This window comes from Propithecus coquereli, unplaced genomic scaffold (assembly GCF_000956105.1).
Source record: "Propithecus coquereli isolate 6110/MARCELLA unplaced genomic scaffold, Pcoq_1.0 Scaffold435, whole genome shotgun sequence".
In the NCBI taxonomy this organism is placed as follows: domain Eukaryota; kingdom Metazoa; phylum Chordata; class Mammalia; order Primates; family Indriidae; genus Propithecus; species Propithecus coquereli.
The window spans coordinates 2,208,907-2,226,994 of record NW_012150119.1 but is presented as its reverse complement, the minus strand read 5'-3'; the positions used below and the strand labels follow the sequence as shown (position 1 = coordinate 2,226,994).

The 18,088-nt window shown below is 35.7% G+C and overlaps 1 protein-coding gene across 2 annotated transcripts in view; it reads right to left on the bottom strand.

Moving 5' to 3' along the window:
• Positions 1-18,088, bottom strand: part of MAP2K4 (mitogen-activated protein kinase kinase 4) — a 124,434-nt gene that overhangs the window by 13,510 nt on the left and 92,836 nt on the right. For both annotated transcript variants that reach the window (XM_012653952.1, XM_012653953.1), the window contains 2 exons: positions 5,305-5,382; positions 1,989-2,137 (listed from right to left, as the gene is read on the bottom strand). In XM_012653952.1, coding sequence (XP_012509406.1) covers positions 1,989-2,137; positions 5,305-5,382 — 227 coding nt within the window. The remainder of the gene's footprint in view (positions 1-1,988; positions 2,138-5,304; positions 5,383-18,088) is intronic.

Sequence of the window (18,088 nt, the reverse complement as noted above, 5' to 3'; positions counted from 1 at the left end):
AATAAAATAATAAAAAATAACAAATTTTTCATTAAATTAGAAAGGATCATTTTGTTTTCACAGTTTTTATTCTATTTTCATAATAAAACACTGTGGCCCCAGGAAAAATTTTTTTCTAGTGTGGCAGTCAATGTGTTAAGAGGAAGCATCCAGAACAGTGTTTCTCAATCTTTTTATCATTATTTCCCCTCCCCACCATGAATTTAAATACCATATATGTACTGCATATGTGTGTATATTCTGTAGCCCTTTGTCCTACAAACCATTGTAGGATCGAAGATTTTTTGTTTCTCCAAAATCAATTTTGGCCTTCTTAAGAATCACCCTGTTAAGAATGCATTCTCTACACAGTTTTAAATAAAGAAGTAACATGATTAGATATGCATCATAAAAAATACAACTCTAATAAAAAAGAGAATGATTTAGAACAAGGAAATATTGGGTTATAAGGAAACCAATTAGAAATCTGAATGATTCAGATGAGAGATGACAATGTCCAAGACAAGGGTAGTAGCAGGGAGAATGGACAGATGTGGAAAGCTAATAGGTGCATATCATACAAATAAATATCCTTCAATTGTAGACTTTAATGATTTGGAATGAGATGGAACTATGAACCTACTCAGGGAAAACAATGGGACATTGATGTCCATAACCATTATCTGTTATGGCACCAAGGGAAACAAATAAAAAATATACAAGTACTACACACACATAAAACAAAACCAATAAAGAGATCAAGGAATTAAAAAGAAAGCAACCCTGCTGGAAGGTTCACAGGTGATCATTTTAGATATTATGCTCTATGATTGCATAGATTCTTTCACGCAAATATTTCACAAAAATGGAATATATAAAATGATCACATTTATGTAATTATATAAGCTAAATACATTGTATGAAAATTAATAAAAAGTAGATTGCTTTTAAGAAGGAAGAAACAGCCAATTTGAGTCATCCTCATGGCCTTCTTCTACCTAGAAAATCTTGAGGTATTCCTCTCCCCTCTGAAAAACCAACACAAAAGTAGAATTTGGTTAGAGAAGGTGAAAGAGACTTGAAAATTAGAGTCAAACAAATGTTTTCTAATTATTCAAAAAGAGGACAATGTTAGAACCTGAAATACAAGTCTTATAAGACCGAGAAAGAGTAGAGAGAAACAGCATTCCCGGCAGGAAAAAACTGTAAGAAAAAAAGGCATTTTCAAGAATGAATAAGAAGATATACTAAATGTTCTGGCTTTTTACTCATAAACATATTTAAGTCATGTTGGATAAACAGAATAATTATTGAAAATATTCAAATGATAACCAAAAAAGTTTTATTTAAAGTAGAGACTGAACCAGTACAAAGCATGACTATATTATTGCCATATTTGCATATATTTATTTTTGGGCACTACACACACATACCAAAGGGAAAAAAAACTGTTAAAAAGGTGGACAAACGACATCAACAAGTGTGGGGTTCTTACCTTCTTTGGATTAAGGTTTCAGAGAGCCAACACATACATAGATTCTACCAATTGAACTTTGGGTGTGACCCTAATTGTGTTCTATGTTATGTCAGAGCAGAGATCCACTCCTGAAAGTCTGATCTGGCAAGGTCTTGACTTAGTAAAAGCTTCCAGGTGATTTTGGTGCAATTTCATTGTGAGAACCACATCAGAATAAAATGATCAGTCTCACCTAGAGGTTTAACCTGGTATTTCTTGTACCAGGCACTCGAAGTCTGGAGGCAGCAGCTTCTCCACCACCCATGGCTGTTTTTCACCAATACCTAAGTAGTAGAATAAGAGGGTGATGCCTCTCCAGGCTAGCTGGAAACTTCCATACAGCCACAGCGATCTAGAGTCCCAGCTTGGAAGGCAGGGTGATATGACAGAGGCCCCATCCCCTGTGTAAAGTACCAATGTTACTTACTCAGATTCAGTAAACCTCAACTATCCTCACCACATGTGTTTGAGCGTTCATAACTCAAGTACTTACCACAAGTTGACAAAGTTGATGAAACTTGGGGAGAATTCCCTTTCCTCAGAATTACTCAGCTGTGGAGGATCTCCTTTCACGACCTGTGTTAGTTGATCAAATACACTATTCCACTTTGGATAAGGAAATCGGCCTGTGGCCAACTCATACTAAAGAGAACAAAGAGAAAAAAGCAAAATACACTAGGTATTATTTACCACTCCCCACTAGAATTGCCATGATAAAAATCTAAACTCCAAGTAAAACTCTTATAAAAGCCTTGAATAGAACCCAGATTAGGCTGGGGTGGAATCTTCAGAATCATGAAAGCTAAGGAGAGGTTATATTTAGAAATCAAGACAATATAGAGAATTCTGTATCAACCAAATTCAAGGACTTAGACTTAGGGAAACACCAAACTTAAGCCTAGACTGTGTCCCAATGCATGTTCCAAGGGATCCTCTGCTTCTGACTCTTCTGTATAAGAGACTCTGGAAGGCTGATTTTAGAACTTCTTTAGTAGAGTATGCAAAGTTTGCCATCTGAATGGAAGGCCAAGGTCCAAAACAGTGGTCGAATTCCTTTGTAAGGTAAAAGAAGATTTAACAAGAAAAGCCCAACCTGAGCTTGGAGGAAACACTGTGAGAATCCTGTTCTATAGCAATTCTGTAGTTGCTACAATTTCAACCGCAATCGGATTTTACTATCACTGAAGAAATCAAGTCAGGGTCAAACCCTTCATCCCGAGCCCTCTGACAGCACCTCTAAACCATATCAAAATAGAGCTGAATGTACACATTAATATATCCCAATCTTTCAAGGGTCAAAAATGCTTGCTAATAATCAGTAAATCATATTCTCACCTTTCTCCCACTCTGTTCTGAAAACAATGAAAACCCAGAAATTGTGCTTTTTCCAAGAAATATATCTATATCTGTACCACGGCATAAAGAATTCTATTTTATATGCCCTGACAAGTGACTGATATATGAAGATGAGGCTCCAAACTTATTTCAGAGGAAGCTGGCATTCAGGAGGAGAAAGAGCACTATCTCAGAAGACTGATTCAGAGTGTCCTCCCCAAAAGATGCCTCTGTCAGCTCACTGCTCTTTCCAATCACACACGTGGTGTGCACAAAAGCAAGCAAGCATGCATGAGCACACATACACAGAAATTCATCACTTTGGCTGAGGTTTCTTTTTGTTAAAATTATCAATGTTTTGAAAGAAGTAAACCTTATTGATTATTCACAGCATGAGGAATAACTATATTAGATTCAATCTTGAGAATCGGTTTTAATAATAATAAGAGAAGGAAAAAGTTGGCTACACATGGTAAAGTGAAGGACTTAGGATCTTAGAAACAAATTTCATCATTTTTATAAGATTATCGGTATGAAAAACAAATTATGAAACAATTGTAAGTACTAAATACCTTCCTTTTCAACAAAGTTTAGCTAAAGGTACTTAAAGAAACTTGCTAAAAAAAATTTCTATGTTAAAACCGTTCACAAAACAAAATTTTGTTTTTGTAAGGAAGTATACACTTGCTTTGGAAACATATTAATAATTGGTTTGGTCACAGATGGGTATTTCTGAATCATAAACATCTCATATGCAAACAGTTGCCTCAGCTGGAAGCTTTAGGTCTTGCTGCAATCCTTGCAACCAGTCGCCAGACCTAAAAGATGCCCCAAGATCCATTTTCTCTTCTGACTAAAGAAAGAATCCCTTCTTTAGCTGGTTGGCTTCACAATGAGAAAAGACTCCAGGAGGTCTCTCTTATATTTGGTGACAAGGAAAAGTAGATGGAGTTTTTTGCAGAGGTGAGCTATTAGCCTTCAACTCTCTATACAGAGAACCCATTAGGCCCGGCGATGGGACACATCAAGAAAAACTAACAAGGGTATGTGATTCTGATCACAGGAAAAGGACCCTCAAACTATATATATGCCAATGAACAAATGGAGATTATTTAGTAACCTACAAAAAGGTTCACTGCTCTGAATCTGTGTATCTCTGGGCTGCAGGGTCTTGGTCAGCATAAAAGGAAAATGGAAGGAAAAGGTTTGGGCTGTTTATGTAACAGGACAGCCCCATCTAGGGGTAGAAAATTCACATCCAATGTAGAAGAAGCTATAGAAGCTATCCCAAATCAGAAAAATCTCAGCAAGCCCTGGCAGAACAGCAAGCACAAGAAAATAAACCTAAAATTTCAAAATAAAATTTGGTAAAAAGGAAATAAGCAAATAAAGATACTACTACAGAATGAATGTTTGTGTCTCCCCAAAACTCCTATGTTGAAACCTAATCCCCAGTGTGATGGTATACGGAGGTGGGGCCTTCGGGAAGATTAGGTCATGAGGGGAGAGCCCTCAGGAATGGGGTTAGTGTCCTTCAAAAGAGAACCCAGCCAGCTTCCTTGCCCCTTATCCCATGTGAGGATATAACAAGAAGACAGCCTTCTACAAACCAGGAAGTGAGTCCTCACTAGACCCTGAATCCACTGGCATCTTGATCTTAGACTCCTCAACCTCCAGAATTGTGAGAAATAAATTTTTCTTCTTGGTAAAAGCTGCAAAGTTTGTAGTACTTTGTTAGAGCAATCTGAACGAAGATAGTTAATTTTTAAATGAAACCAAAATTTCAATACATTCCATAGGTAAGAAAGAAGAGTTCATTTAATTGTGCTTGCTTGTTGGAAACTAAGTAGCTTTCTTACTATTCTTTCTCAGTGTTCTTCTAAGGCAAAACTTTCATTTAGAACCATCACTTAGTTCTTATCTCTCAACAACTGAAGTACTTTCAGCTCATCCACTTGTAACTTTTCTATTCAGTGAAGAGATTCCAAGTAGAAATTATTTTCCATATATATAAATATGTATACTTAATATATGCACTATATGCAGTACTACAGGACATGCTGCACCTTGCTTGAGACAGGAGGAGCTTAATGTGCCTTCATCATTGAATTGACTGTAGGTGAGCTATACTCTCCCCTGTTCCCATTCTTAGTGCAGTTGCTGAGTCCTATTATCTGCGGGCAAGAGACCCATCTACAACACTGAAGAGCCCTAGATACTTCACAAAACCTTGAGGGAAATAGTCAACTCTGATTTGACTTTCAAGGTAAATACATACTTTTTCTTTCAATAATTAAAAACTATAGTCCCCATAATTATAGCCATGGTGGGAAAAAAAAAAATTAAGTGAACAAAATCTCAAACTACAAAAGAAGCAGTTCTTATGAGGAATGGAAGTCTAATTAAATTTTCTTTCATTTCTAAATTCCTTCTTATTACACTATTATAACAAAGTTGAATCAACATAAACATACCAATGTGATCCCCAAACTCCAGACATCAGAGCGGACATCATATCCTTGTCGAGATGCACTTGGGTCTATTCTTTCAGGCTAGAACACAAAAAGAAATGACAGTCATGAATCATGCTTACCCTCAAGGAACAGGCACATGGAAGGAACAGCTGGTAGGCTGCCAAAATGCCAGCATATTTCTAGAGGAATCCATGTCTAGGGTCAAACTGGGAGTAATAGGAAGCCATCACTATATTAAAAAACAAACAACAACAAAACTCAGTGACTACTTCCACAAAGGAAACACAAAGCAACTCTTCTCATTTTTACCCCTAAGGACTCACAAGCATTTACAAAGCTGAAACTGAGAACAAAGAGAGGAAGAGAAAGTGACAACATTGGAAAAATGGAAAAAAATAAAGAACAGATTAGCAGCAATTAGTGGTAAGCAGAAAAGAAAAAAGACTAGGTCTTCAGATTTTACCAGTCTTTATTTCTTTATTTCAGTGGATAAAGTTATACCACAAAAACGAGACAAAAAAGCAAAATATGAACTAAATTTATTATAATTATCTACCCATTCTTCACAATAAAGCTAAATTTATCACAATACATATCTTTGAAGATATTTGTCTATTAGTCTTTTGTAGCCAAAATATGAGTAAACCTAATCCAGCAATATGTTAATTAATTAAAGCACTACCAATACAGTAATATATTATCCTATCATACGTACAGCAAAAGTCATTTTCAGTAATTTCTGTGAAGAGAGTTTCTTTACATTTCCTTGAAATTAGGGACCATCATTTTACTGGGTGTGTCAGGGATGGAGAAGAAAAGAGACAGAGGGTATCAGTGGCACAGAGTTGACAGTGCATCCTTTGCTATGGCTGAGTGACTGCTGTTGAAAGAAATGGCCAGAGAAGTATAACAGTCGACTATATTACATTCTCTGCCTGTCAGCAACAATTAGTTTGGAGAACTACGTATTTTGTTTTGAACATGAGTACTGTGCTGCATAAATATTCATTGGAAACTATGTACATTGCTTTTAGCTGCAAATATATTTATTTGCCAGATAAGATATACATTATATAAAAAGTCCCAGATATTTAACCAAGAGAGAAAATACTCCATCCAACATCCCGAAACTCACATGGAACATTCACTAAAACTGACCACATTCTGGGCATAGAACATATCTTATTTTATTTTATTTTTATTTATTTATTTATTATTTTATTTTATTTTATTTTTTGAGACACAGTCTCATTCTGTTGCCCAGGCTAAAGTGCCCTGGCGTCAGCCTAGCTCACAGCAACCTCAAACTGCTAGGCTCAAGCAATCCTCCTGTCTCGGCCTCCTGAGTAGCTGGAATTACAGGCGTGTGCCATCACGCCTGGCTAATTTCTTTCTATTTTTAGTATAGACGGGGTCTCACTCTTGCTCAGGCTGGTCTTAGACTCCTAACCTCAAGTGATCCTCCCGCCTTGGCCTCCCGAGTGCTAGGATTACAGGTGTGAGCCACCACACCCAGCCAACATACCTTATTTTAAAAGAATGGCAATCATAAAAAGCATTTTCTCAGATCACAAAATAATTAAATTAGAAAGACTAATGGCCAAGAAACATAGGAAAAAATGTTCAACATCTCTAATCATCAGGGAAATGCAAATCAAAACCACAATGAGATATCAACTCAACTTCAGTGAGAATGGCTTTTACAAAAAAATCCCAAAACAACAAATGTTGGCATGGATGTGGAGAGATAGGAACACTCATCAACTGTTGGAGGGACTGCAAACTAGTACAACCTCTACAGAAAGTACTATGAAGATACCTCAAAGAACTAAAAGTAGAACTACCATTTGATTCAGCAACCCCACTACTGGGTATTTACCCAAAGGAGAAAAAGACATTCTATAAAAAAGGCACTGGCACTCGATTGTTTATAGCAGCACAATTCACAATTGCAAAGATGTGGAAACAACCGAAGTGCCCATCAATACATGAGTGGATTAATAAAATGTAGTATATATATACCATGGAGTACTACTCAGCCATAAAAAAATGGTGAACTAATACCTCTTGTATTAACCTGAAACTGGAACTAAGTGAAGTATCACAAGAATGGAAAAACAAACACCACACGTACTCGCCATTAAGTTGGTACTAATCAATCAAAACTTACATGCACACATGGAAGTAACATTCATGAGGTGTTGGGCAGGTGGAAGGGGGAAGGACGGAATGGGTAAACTCACATCTAACTGGGTGGGGTGCGTGCTGTCTGGGAGATGGGCACACTTGTAGCTCTGACTCGAGCAATCCAAAGGCAATTTATGTAACCAAAGCATTTGTATCCTCCTAATATTCTGAAATTAAAAAAAACAAAACCTTCCCACAAATAAAAGTCTAGACCCAGATGGGTTCACTGGTGATCTCTCCTTAACATGCAAGAAAGAAATAACACCAGTATAACAAAGTATTTTTCCAAAAAACAGAGAAAGAGGATAGGCCCCCCAACTCATTTTATGGGGCCAGCATAACCATTTATGAAAACCTGACAATGACATTATGAGATAATTAATATTCTTCATACACAAAGACACAAAAATCACTAACAAAATGAGGAAATCTAATCCAGCAATACATGAAGAGGTAATATAAAATAGCCAAATGGAGTTTATTTCAGTAATACAATGCTAGCTTGAACTTGAAAATCAATGTAATGTGCCATATTTATAGAATAATAGAGTAAAATCATATGATCATCTCAATAGATACAGAACTGGCATTTGACAAAATTCAAAATCCATTAATAACAACAGCAATAATAATAAAAACTCTTAGCACACTAAGAAGGAAACATCTCCATTTCATAAAGGACATTTAAAATAACCTAGAGCTAACATCATACTTATTAGTGAAATATAAAACACTTGCTTTCTAAATAATATTGGAAACAAGGCAAAGATGTCTACTCTCATGACTTCTATTCAGCATTATATACAATGTCCTAGCCAGCAGAAAAAGGCAAGGAAAAAGAAAGTATCACCTTTATTCACAGACACTTGAATTTCTACAACTACCTACATAGAAAATTCCTACTAAAACAAATAGTGAAACTGAAATAGCAAGGTCTCAGGAAACTACGTCAACATATGCAAGTCAGTTGTATTTCTGTATAATAGCAAAATACTGAAAAATATTTTTGCCCTTCACAATAGTATCAAAAACATGAATTCCTTACAAATAAATTTAAAAGGGGCTCAAAAGCTCCACACTGAAAACTATTAATACAAAACATTGTTGAGAAATAGCAAGAAGACCTAAATGTATGGAGAAACATACCAGATAGAGTGTACTGAAAAATTCAGTATTGTCACAATATCCACAGGTGAATGGATAAACTGTTGAATATAACTAATAATACAGATGTTTTCTGGTATTTCATTTTTTAATCGATCATTTATCATGCCACAAAGAAAATCTCAGTATGTTCCAAAAGGCAAAACTGTACAGGCTAAAATGCTCTGAAAGCATAGTAAGCCAAAAGTGACTTGAGCCCAGGAGTTCAAGGCTGCAGGGAGCAATGATCACACTACCACACTCCAGCCTGGGTGACAGAGCAAGACCCTGTCTCCTAAAAAAAAAAAAAAATCACGGGAGAGAGTTCAAGGGAGAAAGGAAAAGACTCTGAGGTGGGAATATCCTCCATATGTCTGTGGAACAGCAACGTCAATGTGGTGGCTGGAGCTGAGCCAACTGAGGGGGGAAGAAGAATGAGAGCACATCAGAAAGATGGCAAAGGGCTGCATTAGAGCCTTATAGGCTGATGCGAAGGACTCTTGGGATGAGTTTGAAGCACAGGAGCCACATGGCCTGACCCAATGCTTTGAAAGGTTTGGCTACTGCACCGAGAACCCATTATAGCAGAGCAAGGGAATAACAAATCTGGAGACTAAAGCAATGGGTAGGTGAGAAAGACCAGTGGCTGGACCAATGAACACTGTGGTTTTAAAATGAGGATGGGTTCTAGATACACTTTCAAAGTAAAAGGGACAGTATTTGTTAATGAGGCAGGTGTAGAGTACAGAAAATACAAAGGAATGAGGGATGACTCCAGTTTGTGTCCTGAACAAGCAGACAGAGGGAGTTGCTAGTTACTGAAATACACAAGAACTGAGGAGAAGGTGGCAGCTCACAGATTTTGGTGGAGAAGAAATGGGTGACGGGAGATCAAGTTCTATACCAGACATGCTTTGTTGGAATTTCTAAGAGACTCTATGAGGAGGACATGAAATAGGATCTAACAAATGATTTTGGAGTTTACAGGTGAGGTGTGGGGAGGAAAGAAAAAGCAGGGAATCATCAGCATTCATCATTTTCCTGAGCATCTAACAAGTGGCTGGTACTGCACATCCCTGCACACAAGAAACAAATAATATTTAAATCCTTCAGATGAACTCATTAAAGGAATTTCAGTAGTTAAGGGAAGAAAAGAGCTTCAATACTCAGCCCTGGGGTACAACAATATGAAGAGATCAGGAAGATGAGGAGGATCCAGGGAACCAGGGGAGAAGGACCAGCCAGTGAAAAGCAGCCAAGAGAGGGCAATATCCTGGAAGCCAACTGATGAAAGTGTTTCAGGAATATAGTATTTCAAATATTACAGGAAGATTAAGGAAGATGAGTCAGAACTGACCACTGGCTTTGGCAACATGAAAGATAATGTTCGCGTTGATAGTAACAGCCAAAATGGAGTGATGGCACTAAAAGAATGCATTAGGATGGGTCTAAGAAAATGAACGAAGAAAAAGCAAAGACAGCAGGTGTACACAGATAGTTAGTGCTGACAATAAATTTGGCCATCACATTTACGAAATGTGTATGGTCTATATGAAGGAAAAATTTCCAAGAAGCATTAACGCAACGTGGATGAATGGAGAGAAATACCATGTTTTTTCATTGAGAATACTATTATAAGACAGCAATCATCAAATTAATTTATAAGTTTAATGAAATGCCAGTGAAATTCCAGCTAAACTTCATGATACTAATATTCATTTGAAAAATACAGAAAGATAACAGCAACAATGTCCAGAAACAGTCCCAAATCTAAGAATTTAGTGTAAGTATTAATTCTAAACAACGGAGTCTGAAAGAGCAGATATATATATATTTTAAAATTTAAACTGGTTAACCATTTGTAGGGAGAAAACATACACTCTTTCCTTTGGTAATACACCAATACTGATAACAGCACGATTAAAAAAACGATATATAAAAAACAAAAGCCCAAACTTAAGTACTAAAATAAAATTCTGCAACTATTTCTAATCTTGATGAGAAAGATTTTTTAAGACATGACAGCAGCCAGATACCTCAAAGTTAACAACTGATAAGCGCACCATATTAAAACTATTTCTATAATTCAATACAATAAAACAATTTAAAGATAAATAACAACCTCTGATAAAACATATAAATTGATATGGGCTAAATTCTCATTATATTTCATATCAATATAAAAGATGAATATTCTAATTTTAAAAATGGGCCAAGGATAATACATAAAAGTGGCCAAATATAAGATAAAGTACAAAAGCATCTAAACTTGTCTATAATTAAAAAATATATAGCAAAAACCCCACTAAATTAAAAGGAGATTCTATTCTGGCCTATCAATTTGACAGAGATTCAATCTGTAACATTCTGATAAAGACTGATGACTGTTTAGAAAACAAGCCCTTTTAAATGAACAGAAACTTTTCAAAAGAAGACAGAATAATGGCCAGCAAACATATACAAAAATGCTCAACATCTCTAATCATTAGAGAAATGCAAATCAAAACCACAATGAGGTATCCCTAACCCTGGTGAGATCGGCCTCTATCAAAAAAACAGAAAACAACAAATGTTGGCGAGGATGTGGAGAGACAGGAACACTTCTACACTGCTGGTGGGACTGCAAATTAGTGCAACCTCTGTGGAAAAGAATTTGGAGATACCTCAGAGAGCTAAAAATAGAAATACCATTCGATCCAGCAATAGCACTATTAGGCATCTACCCAAAAGAGCACAAAACATTCTACGATAAAGACATCTGCACCCGAATGTTTATGGCAGCACAATTCACTATTGCAAGAATGTGGAAAACAATCCAAGTGCCCATCAATCCATGAGTTGATTATTAAAATTTGGTATATGTTTGCAATGGAATATTATTCAATTATAAGAAACGACAGTGATCTAGCACCTCTTATTACTTCCCTGGATTAAACTTAAGCCCATTATCCAAAGTGGGGCACCAAAAGAGCAGAAGAACGGGATCCATTTGTACTCACCATCAAATTAGTACTAACTGATCAACACTAGGTTGATCACATGGCAGAAATACTCTCTAGGGATTAGGGGGATGGGGGGCAAATCTACAACTAAAGGACACGGGGAGCACTAAAGGGAGGGAAGGGCATGCCTTTAACCCGCACTTGGGTGAGGCAAAGACATAAAGTGTAACTATACTGTTTGTACCCTCACAAAACCCTGGAATAATAAATAAAAAAAAAAAAAGAAAAGAAAACAAGCCCTTTTAATGACACTTTTCCCAAAAGTACAAAAATGTATGAACCTTTTATATCCAAGAAAAGGTATAATAAGGTTGTATGAAGATATAACTTTAAAAATGTTTACAGAAGTATTTAGTACCAGAAAAACTTAAGCAGGCAAAAATATTAAGTTAAATAATTTTTAATGGCTAAATGCATTATATATAAAAATGTATCAACCTGGAAAAATACCTACAAAGCAGATGAAAAACAGCAATAATCAAACTAATTTATAAGTTTAATGAAATGCCAATGAAATTCGTTAAATTTTTTCAAAATGATACTAATATTCATTTGAAAAGTACAGAAAGATAACAGCCACAAAGTCCAGAAACAGTCCCAAATCTAAGAATTTAGTATAAGAGTATTAATTCTAAACAATAAGATGTTATTTATGTGCAATAAGATTACATTTATGTAAAAATGAGATAAGATATACATCCACAAAAATTTTTTTCTCCCTTTATGAAAGTATTACAGGTAATTATATTCTCTATTTTACTATTCTTCATTCTTAGTATTTTTAATAGGGACATAATCTTCCAACAAGAAACATATTTACAAAACTATCGATACTAGAGTTCTTCAAATGTAGTTATTTTATTTAACATTTACAGAAATAGGAATAATAAAATGGAATTTCAAAGTCACCAGGAAGTCAAAATATCAAGCCAGTAGGGATAAATTATTCAAAGTTAATGGATACAAACAAGAAAGTGGAACATGGGTTTCATTTTGGAATATGTATATATGTGTGGGGATATGTGTGTGTGTGTGTATATATATATATATGTGTATACGCACACACACACATATTCAATGGGGAAAAAAAATCAGAACTGGGATCTTTTCCTGAATATTCCAATATGCTTTCCTAGGCAATAAACATTAGGTATCTTTAAGAAATTCAAAATGAAAATAAAAGCCCTCCTTCGAAAACCATCACCCATTTATGAGGGGCAGTCGTTGTGTCACATAATACGCAATTCAACTTACTTCTCGCAGAAATAAGCATTCAGCTGCTAGAGAGAGACAGTGCTGGTTAACTCAACTTCCAACTCACATTTCCAAAGATGGCGGCAGTGCTGCCAAATGGACAGTTGTTTATTTAACTTGATTTTTGTTAAGTCAAAGACTTTACATACCTCCAGCAGTCTCAGTAGTGACTCACAGAGATGGCCTTCAGGTTTTTTTTAAAAACAGCTTTATTAAGATGTTAATATAATCCACATACAATTCACCCATGTAAAGTATACAATTCAGTGTCTTTTAGTATATTCACAGATATGTGCAACCATGACCAGAGTCCATTTCAGAATAATTTCACCATCTTAAAAAGAAACCCTATAACTGTTTGAGATCAATACCCCATACTACTCCATCCCACTTTCTAACTCTATAGATTTCCCTATCCTGGACTTCTATATGAATGGAATCATATATTATAGAGTCTTTTGTATACGTCTTCTTCCATTTAGCACAATGTTTTCATTGTCTATTCATTTTGTAACATGAAGGAGCATTTCATTCCATTTTATGGCCGAATAATATTTCATTGTATGAACAGACAACATTCTGTTTACTCATTCATCCACTGATGGACATTCCGGGTTGTTTCTACCTTTTGGATATTATAAATGCTGCTATAAACATTTATGTACAAGTTTTTGCATAAACATGTTTTCATGTCTCTTGGGTATATCTTGGGAGTACAATTGCTGGACCCTATTGTACCTTGATGTTCAAATGTTTGAGGCACTGCCAGACTCTTTTCCAAAGTGGCTGCACCATTTTATATTCCTACCAAAAGTACATGAGGGTTCCAATTTCTCTACATCTTATAACAAGTGTTGCTAATAATAACAACATTTGTTGTTATCCAACGTGTTAATTCTAGACGTCCTGGTGAGTATGAAGTGGCAACTCGTTGTTTTAAGCCTTCGATTTTTAAACCAATAAATAACTGGACCTCAAATGATGATCAAAAGTTATAAAAACAATTATGGTAGAGTCTTGCCTGACTAAAGAATTTTGTTTTTCAATTGAAAATCCTGGTTTTAGTCACATGATGTTATAACACTGTTAAATGAACTGTTTTACATAGAATAGAAATTCTTCTAGTTACTAACAGGCATGCCACAAAGTAATGGGGGTTCTACTAACAAATACTTGGGAAAATCTGGATTTAAGAAAGATGTTTCGGTCGGGTGGTGGCTCATGCCTAGCACTCTGGCCCAGTCAGGAGGATTGCTTGAGGACAGGAGTTCAAGACCAACCTGAGCAAGAGCAAGACCCCATCTCTACAAAAAATAGAAAAATTAGCCAGGTGTGGTGGTACCCGCCTGTAGTTCCAGCTATTTGGGAGGCTGAGGCAGGAGGATTGCTTGGGCCCAGAAGTTTGATATTGCATTAGACTGCATTGAGCGTCATGCCACTGTACTCTAGCCAGGGCGACAGAGCAAGGCTCAGGAAGGGAGGGGAGGAAGCGGGGGGGAGAGAGGGAGGAAGAGGGGGAGGAAGGAAAGAAGAAAGGAAGTTTATTTATTGTGGTATTCCTCAGTACTTTTAAGTTATATGCTAACATATACTGTGTATCTATAAAACTTAAAATGGCATACAATTATTCCCAAACTTATTTAGCCACAGAAATATTTTTTCACAAAATATCCCTAACATTTCATTCAGAAATAAAATTTTGAAAAGGCCACTTTGTACACCGCCTACCAGTTCTTTGAACAGGATTAGAGTTAAGTCACCTTGTCTAAATTAAAAATGTGGAATCAGAGAAAACAGCAGAGTAAGCTCCAAGGGACCATCCTTCCAGAGAAACATGGAAAAATAAAGTAAAAACTGTTAGAATCAACTTTGTTAGAATTCTGATAAAAATCAAAGGTTTACAGCCACCAAGCAAGTACTGAATCAAGAAAAAGGCAACTTCAAAATGTTAAGATTAGTCATTAATTCAAAAGACACTTATTGACCTCCTTATTGTAGGCCAACCACTGTATGCTAGGTGTTGGGGACATAAATACTCCACAGTGAAACATGACCTAAATGTTCTTGCTTTTCCCAAACAGCAGCCATGGCCCTGGAGACAACACAGCTTAGACACTGGACACAGAAATAAATGGCCATTTAATCTCCTTACCCAGAAGTCTGTTCCCTAAGAAGGCTCTCGATGTTCCCCCAGGGATACATTCATCGAGGGCTTAGGTGAAAAGCAATAGGAGCTGATTCTGCTACCTTACAGTGAAAAAAAAGGTATTTATTGAAAAGATATGGGGAGCTCAGGGAATTGAACAAAATGGGAAATACTGGGCCCTGGGAGGGACGAAAACCCAGGAAAATTTGGGCAATCTAGGAAGAAGAAAGTGAATAGTCCCTTCAGAATGCTACTGTAGGAATGGATTAACTTGGCTTAAAAAAAAAAAAAATTATTTATTTATTTATTTATTTTTTTAACTCAGATAGATGCAGAGAATCAAGTTAAGTCTACTCTTTGGTACACATTACCCTGCACTTACGGGTTGGTGCAAGGCTCTTTTGTTGTTTTGCTTTATATATTTTCCTTATTTGATATCTGGGTCCCACTCCCCTCTTCCCCATAGACAACCACTTTAAATGTGCTTGATTCCTTATGCAGAAAAATTGTCCTTCAAAACTAAAGACATTAAGACAATCTCAGTTGAACAAAAGTAAGAGCGTGGAAAAAGACACTGGACAGCACCTTGAAGCCATATGAAGAAATAACTTTAGTAAAGGTATTATAACTACATGGGTAAATATAAAAGCCATTTTGACTGTATTTTTGGTTTATAACTCCTCTTTTTATTTCTTGTATGATTTAAAGGACAAGTACATAAAATAATTACCAATCTACGTTATTGGGTACATATGTACACACATAGGATTAGTGAAGACAACAATATAAGAGGGGTGGAACCGAATATAAGCAGAGTTCTACACGCTTTTGAAGCTAAGATGGTATTAGTTTAAACTGAATTGCTATAAATTTAGGATGCTAATTATAATGAACATGGCAGTCACTGAGAAAATATCTAAAAAATATTCAGGAAAGGAATAAGAAGGGAATCAAAGAGTACACTACAAAAAAACCAAATAGGAAAAAAAGGTAGTAATAGAGAAAATGAGGAATAAAAAAGGTATGGAACATACAGAAATCAAAAAACAAAAAGAATCAGCAATTACTGTAGATGTACACTGATTAAACGTTCAATCAAAAGATAGAAATTAGTAAAATAGACAAAAAACATGATCCGACTGCATGCTGTCTATAGGAGACTCACTTTAGATCCAAAGGCACAAATAGATTGAAAGTAAAAGGGTAAAAAAAAGATATTCAATGCAATAGTAACCAAAAGTTAGCTGGAGTGGCTATACTAGTATTAGACAAAATAGTTTTTAAGTCAAAAATTGCTACAAGAGATAAAAGATCATCAGATATTGATAGAAGGGTCAACTCACACAGAAGATGTAACAACCATAAACACATACACATCAAACAACAGTGCTGCAAAATACATGAAGCAAACACTGACAGAACTGAAGGGAGGAACACAGTTTTACAATAACAGCTGGAGGTTTAAATGCCCCATTTCGAATAATGAATAGAACATCTAGACAGAGGGTCAATAAGGAAATGGAGGACTTGAACAACACTATAAACCAACCGGACCCGATAGATATATACGTAACACTCTACCCAACAACAGCAGAATACACATTTTTCTCAAGTGCACACAGAATATTCTCCAGGACAGACCATATGTTAGTCCAGAAAAAGTAAAACAGCCTTATAGAATATGGATATAAAGAAAGAAAATACTTTTGTACAGCTATGCAATATGTTTATGTTTTAAGCTAAGTGTTACTACAAAAGAGTCAAAAAGTTGAAAGAACCAAAAATTTTATAAAGTAAAAAAAGTTACAGTACCCCAAGTTTAATTTATTACTAAAGAAAACTATTTTTTTTATAAATTTAGTGTACCTTAAGTATACAGAGTTTACAAAGTCTACAGTAATGTACAGTAATGTTCTAGGCTTCAAATTCACTCACTACTCACTCACTGACTCACCCAGAGCAACTTCCAGTCTTGCAAACTCCATTCACGGTAAGTGCCCTATACAGGTGTGTCATTTTTAATATTTATACCATATTTTTGCTGTACCTTTTCTATGTTTAGATACACAAATAGTTACCATTGTTTTACAACTGCCTACAGTATTTAGTACAGGAACATGCTACACAGGTTTGTGGCTTAGGAGCAATAGGCTATACCATACAGCCAAGGTGTACAGTAGGTGATGCCATCTGCATTTGTGTAAGTACACTCTATGATGTTCACACAATGACAAAATCACCTCATAAAACATTTCTCAGAACATATCCCTGTGGTTAAGAGACACATGACTGTATAGTTATTGGGGGGGGGGGCAAAATGTTAACAGTTTACGGAAAAATTTACGTATACACTCTACATTTTAAAGACTTTATGTTAAACAATCTAATGAGTAATCCCAATTCACGAAGACTAAAAACAAATTATAAATCTTAAATAAAAGGGTATTTCTCTCATACATTTTGTCAAGATACAAAGGAGTCAAACCATTTGGAGCCTTTTAAAATTAATGCTGATTGCATTCTTGTCTATCTACATAGGCCTCAGAAGACAAGAATGAACAGGAGCATTTCACTTGGTTCAGTAAAGATTAGAGGCAGAGAGTTTATTATCAGCCTGTGTGCGCCAAAGTTTTCAGCAGGAAAACAGAAAACTTGCACCTCCTGGGCCTACAAAGCACATTTCTACACAAGAATGGAAGTCTGTTTCTTTAATTCTTTCTTTAAAAGTTAACTGAATTCAAAATATTCTACTCTATCTGGGCCACAGTTGCATTTTTAAAGCCTGAATAAATCAAATACAAATCTTAGCCAATGTTACCCAGCAAAAGCATGTAGTAAACCTGAGTACTGAGACAAGCCCTAAAAGTGTAGATAACAATTTCAGTTAATTTTCAAGGCATCATTACTAAATGTATAAATTACACCATTTTCCAAAAGTTCCATGTCTAATTATTTTTATTTCTTGCCTTTGAATTTGTTCATTTATTACTAATTATCATGATAAACATATGATCATCGAATTGTCCCAAGAATCTGCCTGGCCAGTCAACAT